This window comes from Elaeis guineensis, chromosome 10 (genome assembly GCF_000442705.2).
Source record: "Elaeis guineensis isolate ETL-2024a chromosome 10, EG11, whole genome shotgun sequence".
Lineage (NCBI taxonomy): Eukaryota > Viridiplantae > Streptophyta > Magnoliopsida > Arecales > Arecaceae > Elaeis > Elaeis guineensis.
The window spans coordinates 7712156-7730710 of NC_026002.2; the positions used below are offsets into that span (position 1 = coordinate 7712156).

Genomic DNA, 18555 nt, shown 5'->3' on the forward strand with positions numbered 1-18555 from the left:
TCATTGATAGAGCTCCACCCTACCTTTGGCCTCCGATAACAAGGAATCCACCCTAGGGTCCTGCACCGTATGCCCCTACTTTGAAGCCCAAGTGAGCATCATAAGAATCCCTATTGTGCGAGTTCCTTACATTGAGGGTGATGTAAGACAAGAGGATCAACGCCTCAATCTAGACCAGATCCCCCAAAATACACCAGCTAAACAAGGTGCTTGGCCCCTCCGGCTTCGATGATGACCTTGGAATGAAATTCTCCTTGCACGCGAACTTGGTTAGAGCAATCACCGCCTCCCTTGACACGATGGTTTCCCTCTCATCTAGTATCTGTACTAGTGGCCCGATGATCCTCATCTCCATTGCCCGAAGGTTCTCCACAGGCACCCGACGGCCATGATGCTGGAAATTAGAAGCTCATGATGCCCTTGTCGGTGATCCGGAAGTGTTGGTCAATAACTACCTTGGCAGCCGGCGAGGTAGGCTTGAAGGTGGAGCGCAGAGGTCAGGATTGTGCTCGACAATGTGGGCGACCTCCATGAGGGCCATGGCAGAGTGGTAGCACATGTCATCGGAGCCCTTCTCAAAGAGGATAGTGAAGCAGAGGAGGGCACGGGACTCGATAATGCTCTTGCAGATAGTCGAGTTGTTCTTGGCCAACTGCCACAACTCCTTTGCCGCCATGGCCTTCATCTCGACCTTGGTGGTCGGGTCCTCCGCCTCCCTCCCCTTGGTCTCAAATTTGGAGGACAAGTGGGGCTTTCAGTAAGGGACGATCCCGTAAGTAGATGCAGCGGCATGTTTGGAGGATTTGGCAGAGTCTATGGTGGACTCGCCCTCCTCAACCTCTCCATCCTTGGCTAGAGGATGGTGAGGGTTTGCCACGATGGCATAGCCGATGATGAGGGTCCTGTGGAAGTGGTGGTATGGTGCGACAGCATTCAAGGTGAGGAGGAAGGGATGGCAGGAAGAAGGAGAGAAGAGGCGGAGCCACTTGAGGACGACGGAGATGGGGCAAGCATGGGAGAGGAGGCGGAAGACGGCATGGTAGGCGATGCCGGAGTGATGGTAGTCGGGCTAGCGGTTGGAGTAGTTGAGGAAGCAGAGGTGGAGCAGGGTGGAGGGTGGGGCGACAGTGGGGTGGGGGCAGTGGCGGAGGATCTGGAGCACGAGAGGCTCAGAGAGGAGAGAACAGATTTAATGGAAGGAAGGTTTCCATTTTTTTTTAATCATTTATTCCAGGTTATTTTGATCATTTCAAAAAATTATAATGATGTGGCAATAAAATTCTCATTAATATTAATGGACTATCTAATGGCGTGGGTTAGACTGTAGGATTGATCAAAACGTTAAGGGTGTAACCGTAGATTTTAAAAATTATTGGGCGTATCTATAATTTCGATCTATTCTCAGAAAGATTTTTGTAATTTATCCTACTATATAATATTTTATTAAATATATTATAATAATATTATACTATGTAATAATATCTAAATTTGTAATTGTTTATATCCTATCTCAACAATTGGTTGGGTGCTAAGAGCAAGCACTGTGTTGCACAGGTTTGATGAAACTAGAGTGGATGAGAATCATATGATCCTTGTTGGACTAAGAAGAGTTTGATTACGGTAACATCAAGTGTGGAAGTATATACTAAAGGATGATAATTCGGTCAAGAATAGACCAAAATCCTAGAATTTGGTCATGATCAACCATAATATATGAAAACAGGCTTAGATGACTGAAGCAGTCTTGAGGTATATAGTCTCAAACATAAAATAGAGTCTTAAGCTAAAAAGATATAATTATTTATCTGATAATTATAGAGTGACCATGCTGACCATCGTACATGGTGGAGGATAATTAGTGACAATTACCAAAATTGTCAAGAGCGAAGGTTGGATTTGGGAGCAACCATAAGGGTGTAATTATTATCTAATATTATAAATAAATAAAAATTATATTTCTTTAAAAATCTTTTTACAATCAATTCAATGTATCTTTGATCTTGGTTTTACTCTATCTGTACCTTTAATCCTAACACTAGGTGTAACTTAGATATCCATTACATTCCAATACTAAATGCTTATGACAATGCAGCGTTATACCCTTATTCTCTTTCGAACAATGATGTGATGATGATGAAATACTTGAAGGTTAAAACAATCTAGATTCATGCTACTCTCTATCCTCCATTCAATTTCCATTATCATCTTTTCGACTGATCAAATATTAATGGCACATTTGTATGCACCATTCTCATTGCCGTTGTGACTCTATGTTTTTTTTATTGACCAAATTTTCTGATGCTCACCCAAATAGAATGAAAAAGATACTAATAGTAATAACATGTAATATGACATTATGTTATGTTATACTAATGTAATATCTTTTATTATTATTTGTCATGCTAAAAATACCTTCTGTTCTATAGCACTTAAGAATTATAGTTACTAAACATTGCTCTCTACTGGCCAAATCTCTACCTCCAAAAGCTCTACATTCAAAAGGTCTACTACCAACATCCATAATAGGATCCAAGGGTTTTTCTGGGATTTTAATTTCCAAATTCTAGCATAATTTGAGGGATTTCTTTCATGGGCTTTTCTTACAAATGTAGTACTTGTGGAACCTCCATCCTAGTCATCTCCCGATCCAGAGGCTGTCACCACCTTTGCCTTGGCCTTCGTTGGTGCTTACGGGCCCCCTTATGCTACACGTGCTTGTTGGACCCCACCTCTGTTTTCTGAGAGGGGGCCGAACTATGTGGATTTCTTATTATAGTATCTTATTATTTTCGGGATGAGAAGAGGGGGGATTTATAGGACGGTAAGAAATTCTAAGATTGGGATTCAACGAGGGATGAGGTTGTCCTAAATCCCAAAGCAAGGAGAGAGAATAATTGGATTCCTTTTGTTGGCTTTTGGTTAAGAAGGGAGATTAGTAAGGTAGCACTAATAAAGGGTTAAGATGTATATAATACAATAAAAGAGTGTTTTTCTAAGATATCTTACTTTTTTTGGTCTCACTAAGGTGTCTTTCTTTGGAGGGCTAGCATTGTATAGAAAAGAGATGGGTTGGTTTAATGATTCTAATTAAATGGACTTGAGATGACAAGCTTCTATGGACTAAGAGGTAAAAAGAGAATAATATTGAAGAGGCCAAGATAAGGATTTAAGGAAGCATGTCATTATGTTTGTGTTGTAAATTTGCATAAGAGAGCTGGTGGGCCAGCTGAATTCCAACTATATAGATAGCGTGCTAGTATAGCAATCGGGTGAAATTTATCTGAAAGTAGTTAAATGATTACGAATCCAAGTGGGCAAGTGGATAAGTTTGTGTAACCATAGAAGAGTAATAAAAAGGAATTTGTATAATTGTGACAACAGCATCTCTCAGAATAATAATTTTTTTTTTGATTTATCTTTTTGTATTAATTTTTTTAATAAGAGATTATAGAAGTAAATGGTATCCTAGTTATTTTGAAAGTCTTTGAAGTTTTAAGGTAGTCGAACCCAATCTAATTTTTCTCAAATTTTGGTTATGGCCGATGTCATACACGCAAAATCTTTTCGCATCTCATTTGCTGGCATTCTTGTTTTCGATCAGAAAATAAAAGAAACAAATTTTAACATATTTGATGAGACTATTTACGGAATGTCATCTAAAAAAAAAAAAATAGTTTCATCCATTCTTTTTTTTATCTATTTTTTTTTTACATCATTTTTTTTTAATCTATCTTTATACTAAACAGAGAATTAGTGGTGATTATCGCTCATCCTTGTCGTATCCATTATGAGTATGGTGCATTTATTATGTTTTATTATAAACTTTCCCACTAAAAAAATCTAAAGTGATCTTCGTGCCGGTGTCACTTGGTTGCATTTGAGAGAGATGATAGATTGGGTACCGACTTCCCCCATGCACATGAAAGCCTATCCTAGCCAAGTCCCCCCTGCGGAAATTGGGCAGCTTCACAGCTCATGCATGTCACGTTAAAAAGCCAGCCAGCACCGTCGCGAGGGAAAACTACATCTCACCATGTGATCCCACTGGATCCTCCTTGAAAGCGACCTGCGATGTTTCTTTTTTTTTTTTTTGAGCGATACCGACCATCCACTCATGATCCAACGGATACAGTCGCTTGTACCTACGGAATCCCGCGTACGCCATCCCCATCGCTCCTCTTGCCACCGTTCACGGGAAAAGAATCCAATCAGACCCACGTTCTGCCTCCCATTTTCTTTACGTGTCATATTTGGATTCGTTAAAATGCTGCTTGAAATTTTGGATATGAAGCTGATCGTACGACTTTCCTCAGAAGCTATAAATGCCCAGTCCGGGCCTACGTCGTACCGAGCATCTTCAAGATTTCCGTCGGAGGATCAGATATAAGAATAGTAAGACATACTAAAAACCACCACATGATGTTCCGAAACGTTGCATCCTCTTTACTCAGTAAGACACGCGTCATCTTTTCATTTGTTTTCTATTGGAGGGTTAAGTTTATCGTAATGTAGCCGATTCTTCTCCCGATAACAATCAATTAATATTTTATATCAATAACACTTAAAACGAATCTTCTCGCCGGCCGGCTGTCATCGCCCACGTTCCCTCCATCAAAGGCAAGGAAAGGAAAATTCCAAAATAACAATAATTGAAAAAAAAAAAGGAAAGAAGAAGGAGATCATGGAAGAGAACCAATCCCAACTTTCTCCACGTCTATACTTCTCTTTCTCTTCACTCATGACCGAACTCTCGGAACCCTAACCTAACCCTTACCCTAACCCTAGACTCGCCAATGCCCGTCGTTGCCGCTGCGGAGAGAGGATGAGGAACGCCGAGAGACAAGCGCCGCCGTCGTTCTTCTTCCGGATGAGGATTTGCCTCCGGCGCCCGACGAACCTCTTCTTCGCCTTCCTCTGCCTCTCTTGCGTCGTCTTCCTCGTCCCCCTCGTTCTCCTCTCAAACTTCCCCGTCGATATCTCAGCCTCTCGCTGTATTCCTTGATCGGTTCCATTCGTTGTTTCTTTTGAGATTTCTTGAAGCTAAGTTGATTCGAGATATTTGATTATTGTTTCTTGCAATTCTTGATGCAGCGCGGAAGGAGTTAATCGGTGATATCTCCGGCATCGTGAAGAACTTCTCCCTCGTATGATGGGTTTTCTTGTTCTTTCTTACTGTTCTTCTCGGGGTTTTTGATTGTCTTTAATGTAGATTTCTGAAGCTGGTTCTGAATGCAGGGGCACCCTTCAGATGTTCTGACGCTCAAGCAGGTTTCTTTTGATTTTTTCGCTTTTTCTTGCTTTTTAATTTGTTTCTTACGCGATTATTTACTTAACATTTTCTTTTTGGGATTTAGGAAACTGATGGTGGAGTGAAAGAACCCACCGGAATTGTTTATAAGGATAGGGATTATCGTGATCCAGCGAGCAGTCGGAATACTACTGTTCATAACACGAATTTGGGGGAAACAAATGGTGAACTGGATGGTAGATCATCAAGAATTAATGGTTTTTTTAAATATTTCTTTTTGATCCGTGTTGCTCTATGGGCATGATATTGATTTTTCTTGTGCTTAACTAAAGGCTCACCATTTGGCAACGGCATAGGTGGCGAACGTAAACAAGAGAATGCTGAAGATTTTAATGGTGGAAAGGTATGCATTCTTAACATAATTCTTGATCCATTTTTCGTATTATTGTTAAACGTAACAATTTTACTACTCTGACCATGGTTTCAGTTATTATGTACATTAATTAGTTAGGTGCTATTTGGCATCACTTTCTTTTTTTCTTATTTTCAAAAATGAAAAAAGTAATTTTGTTTCTATTTTATTTTAAATCTAAAAATACAGTCCTTTTTTTGGTTTAGTCAATTATTTTTAAAAACATAAGCATGATGAGGTGGCTGAGGCGGTTATAGGGGTGAGGGAAACAGAGAAGGCTGTGGTGGTGTGGTGGCACCGGTGGCAGCGGTGATAGTGGTGGTGGGGTACCAACGATATGGTGGTGGTAGCGATGATGATGATGGGATGGTGTGGTAGTGCCATGTTGGTGGCTGCAATATGGTGGAGATGGTGGAAGTGGTGGTGGCATTGGTTGTGGCGGTGGCAGCAGCAGTGATGTAAAATAGCAGTGTAAAACAGGAAGTGCATAACTTGAATTAAACAAAGACTTACCAGGGTAGGAAGCAGTAGGGTACACCATTCAAGATAACCCTGTAATTTGGCAAACATAACTTTTAAAATTAAATTTGACGTTTTTCTTTAGGAAATAAATGATATATGGATCAAAGAAATTGACAAAAGAATTGATGTTTAAACGGTAATTAAGCAGTGTCTTGTCTTTGTAGGATATAGTAGCAAATTAAGATGCTTTCCTGAACATTGTATCGGAGTTGACAAGATGTTGGCACATTTGTGTAGTTAGTTTTCAAAGTGGTGTTGTTCATTATGTGAAAGATGCCACTAGGGCAGATAACAAACAGAAGTATTGATGGTACAACTGAATACTTTATGTCTGCCAATTGTAGTATCCAGTTCCCCAATTGTACTTTTTGCCTTTAGACTGTGATAGAATTAACAGTAGAAAAGATTATAAAGCAAATACTAAATTCATCACTTTTCTAACATACAAGAGACACAAAATACATGTCCAGTGAACATGCCCAATGACTCTTCCATGAGAGGTTACACTAGATGGACTTGGGTCTTCCAGAACCATAATACTCCAAAGACATGTAGCAATCTGGTAGGAAGGAACCCTAAATAAGAGTGATTCTTTCCTAGAAAGTAAGCAGTATGCTCTATCATTACCCTAATTACTTATCAAACTTCATCAACATTTGCTTATCATTATGAATTTTTGGTTTACCAACTCGAGTTTCCATAAGTAGCTAAAGTGCATACAAATAGGCAAATTCCTATCAGGACCATAAAATCACTTCTATAGCTCTCATTTGTGTATCTTTGATAACATTCTTTGCTTCTACTTGATAACATTCTTTACTTCTACAGGTTTTAACCTTATTTGCTTTGTTACATTTTGTTTTTTGTAAAACTCCATGATGAGTTCTCTTTCTTATGTAGTATGAATATATCATTCATTTGCCCAGCCAATTCTAGAAGTTTCATCACTTGGCCTAGCCAAAACTACCCTCCACAGCATGAACTGGGTTTACTTTTGCCTTCTTTTCATGCAATTGATATGTACATATTGCTATGATTGCTTGATAAAATATCTTATTTACACCTGACACAAGCAAACACTATGATGCGAATGTACTTGCACAACACAGTTTCATGCCAATTCTGGAACTAGATTGATTCTATGATCTGTATGCTTAAATTCTTCTGTGAAACATAGTTTCTTCTGTAGCATTGTGATCCTCTAAAAGTTATGACTTTTGCTTCCCAAATGTTGCTATTATTTCCTACCTCATCGTCTATTTATTGCCAGTTCTGGTCCCAAGCCTGGAAAGGAGGGGGGAGGGTGGAAAACATATCAGACTATGAAATAAATCCAAATTCGGTTTTTGTTGGCAAACAATGATCCATAAAGTCGACTCCTGATAGTTGGGAAAAGGTTAGATGGTTACAGTATGGGGTGGAGCAAGCCGTCAAATCCTTTCAATATTTTTAAGAATTTCTTCATATGAAGCCATGTTCAAACACCATATCCATGTCCATGTTTAACTGTTGGGTGCAAGTACTTTAGGCTAAATCAAGGGATTTGAATAATGTAGCTAAAAAGATGCGTTTAAATATCTAAAGCCTAAATTTGTGACTTCCCCTATTGTCATTTACTTAATTATAGATTGAAATTCTAACATAGTTTTAGGGGTGACAAGGGATCATTTTGTATTGGATGTAGCTAATTCTTATCGGAAACTGAAACACATCTGCAAGTTGTGAACTTGAATGATAAATCCATGAAATGGTCTTAATGCTAATTGGGTGTTGGTTATTTGTTAAGTTTGATGTCGAACCACCAAGGGGATGGCCTACAATAGCATAGATGGGCTTAAGAGGTGAGAGATTTTAGGAATAAGGTAAATCTTTGCTTTGCTTTCATGTTGCGGAAAACATGACAGGAGTGAATAATTTTGTGGGTTAAAGAAATGAAGTTTTCTCAGTCATGTCTGCAATTTAGGACATATAATTTGGTGCTAAGAAAGGATTTTTAAGGTTCTAAAGTATCTAAAGGTTTAATATTGACCCAACATCAAACCTTGGGAAACATGATTGGATCTCTAAACTTTAAAGATAATATGAGATCTAGGTTTAAGTATTAACCTGTATTGGCTGATACAGGGGCATACCATACCGATGTTGTACCATTTGAGGCTTTGGTAACCGTATTGCCAACCTAGCATTGCACTGTGTTTTGGTACATGGGCAAGCTTACCCTAACTTAAGGATCACCTAACCGAATTTTTTGAGGCCCAAGAGAGTTATGGGTTAGCTCGATAGCCAAGTAATTTAAAGATGTACTTACCAGCCAAGACACCTAGAGTTTTAGTTGCTTAAAAGCTAAGTAACCTACTGACTAAGACTTTAACTAAAGATAAAACAATTATAAACTTAACATGCATGATATGGGACCATGAATTACTTTTGATGTTTCAATGCACTTCGTTGTCACTCCCACTGGTTGGAGGGGCTTGAACCATCATAATGTAAATTATGCTGCAAGATCCAGGCCCTTGACTTCTTGAAAGCTGTTCTAGATGCATTCTTAGGCTTTTTTTTTGGCTGATTAGGTCCAGTTATTGGGTATTGTCAGCTAGCAACCAAGTTTAAACTCAAGAAGGTGTTGGGCCTGATTTTGGACTGAACCTGAATGGATAGCTACTTGACCCATCATTGGGAACTGAATCAGAATTTCAGGTTGGAAGTCTCTTGCTTCTGTTGCCAGCCCCAGTATTTCAGGTTTGGAACAGATTTTGAGACCTGAACCTGATAGTTCGTTTTCATTTATTGTGTTGGCTGTACACTGTCAGCCAGCATGAATGGGAAAAGCTATGAGAAGGCAACAGGCGGATTGCTTGTGCAGGCATATGTGGTCTAACCTCTTGTTTTGGCTGTTTAAATTTGGCATGACCTCTCCATTTTCATGCCTTCAACCATCAGTTTAGGCTGTCAGTTAATTGTTCCATTTTCTTAAATAATTATTTTCTTCATTTTTCCACCTCTTTGTGATGTAAGTTGAATGAGTTTTATCTTTTGTAGACGCATTAGGGTAAGAGTTTTTTCTCATGATATTCTTCTGGTCCATGCTATGCTAATGCACTTTTAAGGTTCCATTATTACTTATGCCAACCTAGCATGGTCTGACTTGATTTCAACAACTTGTCCTTTGACAAGGTCTTAGGAGCTAGAACCTTCCACCTAGAGCTCCTCTCACTTCTGAATCTTGCTTCCATTCCTCCATTCACTTCCTAGCTCTTCCATCCCATTGTAAAGATTTTATTTTGATGCTGCTGAGGATGCGAAAGAATCTTGGAGCAAATCTTGTTTTGTCATTCCACTTTGTTAATGTACATTTGGTTTTAACATACAAGGCAGGCTTCTTGTCTTATCATCTAGAAGTCGGACTATTCTTGAAGCATTTTGGAGGATAGCATGGTTATCAATTTGGTGAAGCTCACTGAGGAACTTAGGAAGGCCTGTATTGTTAGTTGGGCATCACTATAATTTTCAGGTGATTGAGGCTTATTTCGGAGAATGAATGTTGAATTTCTAGTAAATGCCATATCATGCTCCTTCAACTTATTGTCATACATTTAGTCTTAAAGAAATGCTTTTCCATCTTCATCTGAAATCTATATTGTTGTCACACTCCAGATTTATGGACATCATGGAAGGTAGATCCCTGGTTGCTCAAGATTAATTGTGTAAAGATTATACCTTCTTGCTAGTGGTCTCCAAAATTTTATGTCAGGCCCCTTAGGGTTGATAGTAGTTTTGGAGCAAGTCATAGAAAAATGCCAAAGGTTGCTGGATCATACTCTTATCCATAAAGCTAAGTAGCTTACCTCATACTTGATTAGATAAGCCTTGTATCTTGAGGTTAAATTGAAGGCATAGTCCAAAGTAGAAAATTTAATTTTCATGGTGCTTGCGGAGTTCAACTTCCATTTGGATGGTAATAAGGAAGTATTCAGATACCACAGGCCATCAGGCATTAATTTTTCTTTTCCTTATGGATTGAAGAAAAGCTAATGCTAATGGTGACGACATCAAGTTAGGTGTTTCTGGGCTGGCTACTTGGTTGGGCATGTATTCTAAGCTACAAAATTAATGTGCCTATGACTGTTTTCACATTAGCCTGTTGGTTACTTGGTTATTTGCTATATGATGTGCAACCACGTGACTGATATTGATTATTTGAACAGGATCCTCGTAAGCCAGATGCCTAAGATCAACTTCCTTTTCCATAAAACTGATAGGGTAAATGAAATAGTAGATTCAATAATAGAAGAGGCAAATGCAAACACACTTTGCAATTTGCATTAAAGTATATACTGTCTACATGTTAATAGGTGAAAGCCTAATGTAATTAAAAAAAATAATACTGAATAAAGATGAGTTGATGATTTCTCACGAAAAGGAATATTCTGCCTTCCGGGCATGTACACATAACAACATTTATTTCTAGAGGATGTAAATTTCAATGAAATTAAAAGCAATACAGAATATATGTCCATGACTATTCCTTGCCTAGTAAAGTCACCAAAAAATGGCATTCAGCACTTATTAGATAATTGTATCTTCTTGTCGGGTTTAAATTGGGCTATTGGTGCTGAAATGTTCTAGCATAGATATAACTTCCATGATTGTTATGGTCTGTACATTGGATACAGAAGCCAGGGCCATCTAACCGCGCAACAACTGGAGAACACAATGAGGGAGCCCGCTCTCAGCCAGTGATAAGCGATAAGATATGGCAGATGGAAGATCAGCTAATCATGGCCAAGGCTTACCTGCAGTTTGCTCCACCAACTAGCAACCCCCATGTGGTACGAGAGCTAAAGCAAAGGATAAAAGAGATAGAAAGGGTACTTAATCAAGCCAAGAAAGATTCAGACTTGTCTAGGAGGTATGTATTCATGTCTTAGAGAACAGAATTGGTTTCAGCAATCTTATCTTTTATACAGAAAAAATGTGTTTCAGAGCTGATAATTTTGAAACGGGTAGATAATAGTATGTCTATGTCGATGATTTGTAGAAATGTATCACTGCTTTTCATTGAGATCAAAGAATCTATCCAGATCTTTGCAGAAAATTGAAGCCATGGAAGTAACTTTGTCCAAAGCCGAGAAGTCTTATCCAGATTGCTCTTCTATGGCATCAAAGCTACGTGCCATGACATACAATACTGAAGAGCAGCTTAGAGCACATCAGAAACAAGCTTCATATTTTATCCAGCTTGCTGGCAGGACCTTCCCCAAAGGGCTTCACTGCCTATCACTGCAGCTTACTACAGAATACTTCACAATGCAGCCTGAGGAGCGTGACTTGCTCAATAGACATAATGAGCAGAAACCGGATCTCTATCATTATGCTATTTTCTCAGACAATATGCTAGCATGTGCGGTAGTTGTGAACTCTACCATCTCTAAGTCTAAGGTGAGAAGTTCCTCTACTCTATGCTGTACATATTTTAGGCATGCTGCAGGCTGCATGTACATGCATGCATTTTACTAGTATATTGTCAGGCATCGGGAAGGTTTCCCTTTGAAAATGATCCTTGAGGCATAATGCTATGCCCTAGTAGCAAGGAATACAGTTCTGTGAGATATTAGAATGATGCTTGGCAAACTGATTTATGCACATGATGATTGTGCCAGACCATCTAGGCACACATGCATTAAAGCATTCATCTTGTATGTTTAAGCAGTCATCTTTTTTTTCTCTTTTTTATACATCCCATGTTTGCTGACAATCCGCTTTTACTGGCATTTAGAGACTCTACTAGTTCAACTAGTTACTCATAATTTGATTTCACATTCTTAACGTGAATGTGACCTAATCTATATGAGTAGCTCTCCGTGTATGACATTTTGGGAACTTATGAGAATGTTGGCATGTAGTTGGAGCTCGGAGTGCAAAAAGCTCTATTCTCATTTGGTCAGGGTTGCGGGATGTGGTCACTGTTATGAATATGTCCCATTCTATCATTCAGTTTGGATGTACCTACTTTGCCTGTATATGTGTACCATGATAGCATATCCAACATTGTATTTTTGGGCCAGGTCTCGTTGGGTCATATTAGTTTGACTTCACCCAGTTTGCCCTTGTTTTGTTAAAACCTCACTCAGTGGAAGAATCAAATATACGTTTTGGACCTGAAGTTGATCCATAATTTTTTTGTTTAATTTGGTGGGCCCAAGTTGGCCTGAGTTGAATCTGAGTCCACGACACCCACGTGTAACCCTACAGGAAGACAACATAAATATGGACTAGACTTAGGCATACCAAGCCATGCTATGTTTGGGTCAGGCCTATGGTTTAACATGAAGAGCCTACTAGTTGGCCCTAGTATGCCTGGCTGTTAGGTTGTAGGCCGATAACTGATCTGGCTCAACCTGATCACCAACCATGGTGAGTGAGAGAGGTGGTGTATTGGCACAGAAGGGGCAGTGGGTGTGTAGTGTGCAGCAATATTGAAGGAGACATACACGCAGATAGAGATAAGAAGAGGGTGTTTGGAACTTACCTTTGAGTTGGAGAGAGGGACGTGGGGAAACCAGGCGAGGGAGGAGTGAGAGGAGGGAGGAGGGTATGGATGAAGAAGGGGATGAGAGGTGAGGAAAGGAGGTCAGAAAGGAAGGAGAAGAAGGTGGGAAGATAGAAGTTGGGGGCTGGAAAGGTTGAGTTGGTAGGGTTGGGAGAAGGCAGAAGGGAGATGGACTTATATTATTAAATGTTCCAGGTTGATCTACTGATTATTTTTAGTTAATGCAAGATTGCTCCAAAATTTGGGTGGATTTTGGAATTCAACCAGATATATCAAAAACCTATGCCCAAGCTTGCCCAAAACTAGGATGAGAGGCTGGTCTTGAAATTTTGAGTAACAAGGAAGATGATAATATAAACCCCATGGGATGGCACTGTTCCGATTTTCCCATAGAACGGGACGCACCACCGTCTTACCCCGTTCTGATACTTAGGATAGAGGATGTCCCAAGATGCCTTGATCGAGATGCTGGAATGCCAGTGGGATAGCCGTGTCCTGACATATCGAATGGTATCCTATCCCGACGTCCCGCGGCATGTCCTGTTGGGATCCGAATCCTTGAATAGCATATCAAATTCAGGAAGGGAGAATCTTTCATTTCAAAACTAAAACTGATAGGTTGAGCTTATTGGTGGAATAAGATGCTCAACTTTTGCTCTCGATCTTTGTTCCCATGACAAGATTGGCCACTATAATGTTATAGCTGCATTTTTTTCAGATTTAGTGATAATGCATCTCGGAAGTATAAATCTAGAAAGTTGTTACATGCCATGTTCCATTGACCTTATTGAAAGAATCTGGTCCATTAGTTGGATAAAGAGACCCACTTTTCAGATTTATAAAAAATAGTGATCCATGAGCAAACCATTATTTCATATATGTTGATATATTTTTTGCTTTTTTTTTTTTACCAAAATTCTAGAAGAGATAAGGGCTTGTTGAATTTAGTGATCTGTGGACGATTCTAATCTTAAGCAATGCCGGTTTATCCATGTGGTGCAATTTACAAATATTGCAAATTAAATGCTTTTTTGGAACATCAGCATTCATAAGTTGCCCAAATTGATCATGTTACCATATCTTGTGATATATAGAATCTAATTTCTTAGTCTGTCGCTTGATTCTACATTGAGGCTTGATTATATGTCTAAATTGTTTTTCACATCATGTAAGCTGTTCAATTGAATTTGTGAGCCCTTATATTGACATTGTGGAGATTTTGCACTAGTTATCAAATTGTATATATGATTTCATATCATTTAATGCCTCGTGTAGCTCCATCTGCAAAATGGCTTGCATGTTCTTAATTTTGAGTGATGGAAATTTATCTCTTAAACTGTCGTTGCTAATCCTTGAGCCACTATTAAATACTTAATCCTATTCTTTATAATTTGCCACTGAGCAGCTCTAGGCGCACAATATGCTTTACTTTGTAAAGAGTTTGGATTATGCATCAACAAGCATGACTAAGAAATCTGGCAAAGAGGTGGCATTTTGGAACCAGGCTAGTTAAATTGATCAAATTGGATTTGATGAAATAGGTTTATGAATAGGCATTTTTCATTTGTGGGTCAGCCATTACTCAAGCACTAGATATTAGCTAGTTAAATGGGTTCGTATGGTTGGGACACCAACATAAGATGAGCTGCTGTTAGGAATGTTATGATAGTATTATTATTATTGTAAACACTAAAAATACTTACAGGTTAATATTACAAATGGTTGAGATACAATTAAACTTTTTCTAAGATTTTGTTTCTTATGCCTTTTGTATTGAAATCTCATTCCATTCATGTAGCTTGATGAAATTGGGAATAAGGGTCAGGTCAAAAGGTAGCTAGAGATATCAGAAAGTGGGCTAGGAGGGTTGCTAAGATTGACCTGCTGGTGTATATGGGCTAATGAACAATGACTTGGTGTCAAATGAGGTTGGTATTAATTTTAACATGCAAGGAAAACCTGACTCAACCTGTTGTGACCCTTAATATAATCAACTTTTGATATTCTTCCCTTCTGGTTCTAAGCTTAGAGATCCTTTTACTGAGTAATCAAACCTGGAAGGCCAGTAGCCATCTGTCTCACTTATCCCAGAATTGATTCTCTTCTTCCTTTGTATTTTCTTCGTCTGGCACACTTGAACAACCCCAGACCCTAAATCCCAACTTAAAATCAATCTCATTTATCCTAAAATTCTCCTTTCTTTCAACACATGAAGAGGTATATGGTCTTAAATCATGTTTGGATCTCTTATGAAGAAATGTTTGCAATTCTTTGGATATCTTTTCTCCATTATGTATTGGTGGTTTGCTTGTCTCTCTGTCTCAAACTAAATCTTCGCCACCTTGACAAAATTCACTAGAACTGTCTTTTGAGCTTCCATACATATGCCTAACTCAATAATCTTTACTGGATTTCAATGTTTTCTTGAGATAATTGTAGGCTCTTACAGTCCAAGTTAGCAGAAGTGAAACAACTATTATTATCCTTTGAAACTTGTGTTCCTGAATGATTGCCTAGGCCCCCATCTGCTATAATGGATATGAAGCCTTTTTAATCTTATTATCACTTTGGTTAACTATAAAACATTATACACACCATCTTCCTTCATAACTATTATGGAGTGGAGGACATGGTTGTCTCAACTATTTAGTTTGAGCTTGAACATGTCATCTTCTATATATGAGGACAATTTTGTGCATATTATGAAAAACATCATACACAACATCTTCCTTCATAACTATTATGGAGTGGAGGACATGATTGTCTCAACTATTTAGTTTGAACTTGAACGTGCCATCTTCTATATATGAGGACAATTTTGTGCGTATTATGAGCCATTGAAAATGAAACAAATATCCCCATGTAACTGTTTGAAATGTTAAATGGATACTTTCGTTTTCATTTTCTGGCTTCTTTTTTTTTAATCATACCTTAGGTATTCAAAGACAAAACAAGTTAGTTATTAAGATTTTGTCTGGGTGATTTAGTGGCTGAAAAACAATCATTTTTCATCAATATAATGATTTTAATGAAAAAAGAAAGTTGTAAGCTTGAAGCAGTATGCTGCTGTTTATCGGCAACATAATGGGTCCATTGTTTCTATCTCTAAAGTTCAATCATGCATGTATAGGAAATTTTGATTCTATTTACCTGTTTTGCAGGAACCAGAGAAAATTGTCTTTCATGTGGTGACTGATTCGCTGAATTTTCCAGCAATGATGATGTGGTTTTCACTGAACCCTCCTGGTCAAGCCACGATTCAGATACAAAGCTGGGATGATTTTAAATGGCTACCTGCTAGCTTCAGTTCAATGTTTAAGCAGCCTGGTGTAAATGACCTAAGATACATTCAGCACTCAACCACCTACGTTTCTATTTGCCAGAGATCTTCCCTTCCCTAGATAAAGTTTTACTTTTGGACCATGATGTGGTGGTGCAGAGAGATCTTAGAGAGTTGTGGAGCATAAATATGAAGGGTAAAATAAACGGAGCTGTTGAGACATGTAGAGAAGGAGAGGCATTTAATCTGTTGGAAATGCTGGTTAACTTCTCTGATCCAGTTATAGCAAGTAGTTTTGATGCCAAGGCATGCGTATGGGCATTTGGAATGAATATGTTTGATCTAAAAGAGTGGCGAAGACAAGATTTAAGCAGGATTTATCATAATTGGCTTCAAGCGGTAAGGGTACACTGATCTGAATGCTTTGCTTGTTTCTTTTTTCTTATCTTTCTTTATTTTTTTTGAAACTTTCTCTTATGAATTTTTAAGAATGGATTGACTATTATACGAGCACATGCTGATGAATGTGGAGCTAATATTTATTTTTCTTTTATCTGCAACCGACAAGATATTCATTCAAAGGCAGTCGTCAGTGCAACACCTGAAGTTTTATTTTTAATAACTCCAATTTAATTCCGTCCAAACATAATTGATGACATGTCTGCCCAAACTCTTATTAGTTCTATAACTTCTCGGAGTGCAGTGAAAAGAAAATAAATATTGGTCTACACTTGAAGTGATAACCTATTATCTATCAGTGGATATATATGGTTGTGATAGGTGAGAAACTGGTTGAAATTTTACAGGCTTACAGAATTACTGATATTGAGGTTGAGAAATTGATGCATTTATGAGCTTGTTGGCTATTATTGTTATTCAATGTTAAATTGTTTTCAACCATTAACGGACTGGAGAGCTGAAAATTTTAATCTAGTTGAAAATTGTAGGTTGTATGGAAGGCCAGGGTGCATTTAATACTCTTTTTGGTAGCAAGGGAATGGGCTGACAGAATTTGGTTTTTCAGACGGGGAATCATTTGCTGTAATTATTTGTTAATTACTGGATATCAGCATTTATTTTCTAAAATATGTATTTTCGGTTTAAGTATTGTGTCAGTCTGCTTGTTCTTCTCTGTCGCATTGATTGATGTTAATTGTGTATTTGCACGATGCCTGTGCCCACCTATTTGTGCCTGGACTTGTCAACTGAGGTTATGTGAAACAGAATTTCTTCCAACTCAAATGATTTTATAAGTAATTTCGTATTAATACGATTTAATACGATAGACATCATTTAAGAACAGTGGATAGACAAGGACATTTTATCAATGTCTGTGAATTTAGACGTGCATTTATCTAGTTTGTAAAATTTGGTTGGTCTTGGTTTCTGATACTGCAGGGAAAGGGGCGGCACTTATGGAAGGCAGGAAGCCTGCCATTGGGTCAGCTGATCTTCTACAACCAAACAGTGCCTCTGGACCGGTGGTGGCATGTGCTTGGGCTTGGTCACGACTCCAGCATATCAAGGAGGGACGTCGAGAAAGCAGCGGTCATTCATTATGATGGAAACATGAAGCCATGGCTTGAGATTGCTATTGATAAGTACAGAGGTTACTGGAACAAGTTTCTCGACTACAATAACCCTTACTTGCAACAATGCAACATTCACGGGTAGTTATCGCATTGATAACAGACTCCCTTCCATTGATTACACAACCCCCCTTTTCTTACAAGTCTCCTCTGTAAATTTTCTTTCATCATTTTTTCTTCCTCCTCACCATACCCAATATTGCCATAGCTAAGCCAATTTTTAAATAAACCTCAATGGAATAAGCGTTTTCTAGAGAGGTTTGCGTTTTCTTTTGACCAACTTCATGTGTCAGAACCAGAATCACCTGTACATTGAGGTAGAATCATAGCTTAGCCAATTTTTTCTTATCCCATCTTTTTGGTGGATAACGGGAGGATATCTGAAGTTTAGATCTCCACTGAAAACAGCTTGAGAAATTGCTATGCAATAAATTTGATACGTTACTGCTTCATATGCGATTTCTCGTTGGTATGCTACTGACTTTAATCGTCTGGAAGAACTTCATCGTCGTCAATGATCCACCGAACCTTGGGCTTTCTGGCCGGCAACATTCTTAGTGCTGGTAAACCGACTGAAACTGGTTTCTAGTGCTATATTAGTCAGAAAATGAATTATTACTGCTTAACCATATGGACAATGATCCTCGGGTTCGATTGGCTCAAAGCTGGCGACAATTGCCATTTTCCTCTTGTACAGTGTTCCATGTTGTTTACGGGGCAAAAAACCTTGGATCCTACGGTATTCTTTTTTTTTGGTAGAAGATCCTACGGTGCTTTAATCTTACTTTCACAATTGGCAGTACTTCAAGGTCTTACTCCCAACTAGGCCACTATGCCGTAACAGAGATTTTGGAACCGTGGATCGACACTTGCATCGGTGATTCGTGTAGGCAGATGGGGGTTGGGTGGGGGAGGGGGCGACAACAGGATGAGTTATCTAAAGGCCGGAAA

General features: G+C 38.6%; 1 protein-coding gene and 1 pseudogene across 1 annotated transcript; one reads left to right on the forward strand and one right to left on the reverse strand.

Moving 5' to 3' along the window:
* On the reverse strand, positions 1-685 carry LOC105053492 (uncharacterized; annotated as a pseudogene).
* Positions 686-4594: 3909 nt separating this feature from the next.
* Positions 4595-18056, forward strand: LOC105053426 (probable galacturonosyltransferase 6). Its single transcript, XM_010934566.4, is given in 10 exon segments — positions 4595-4991; positions 5092-5144; positions 5236-5268; positions 5355-5484; positions 5581-5651; positions 10859-11094; positions 11267-11624; positions 15897-16080; positions 16083-16414; positions 17414-18056. Coding segments are annotated over 10 exon segments (1842 nt in total). The 5' UTR covers positions 4595-4822; the 3' UTR covers positions 17690-18056.
* Positions 18057-18555: the final 499 nt, after the last annotated feature.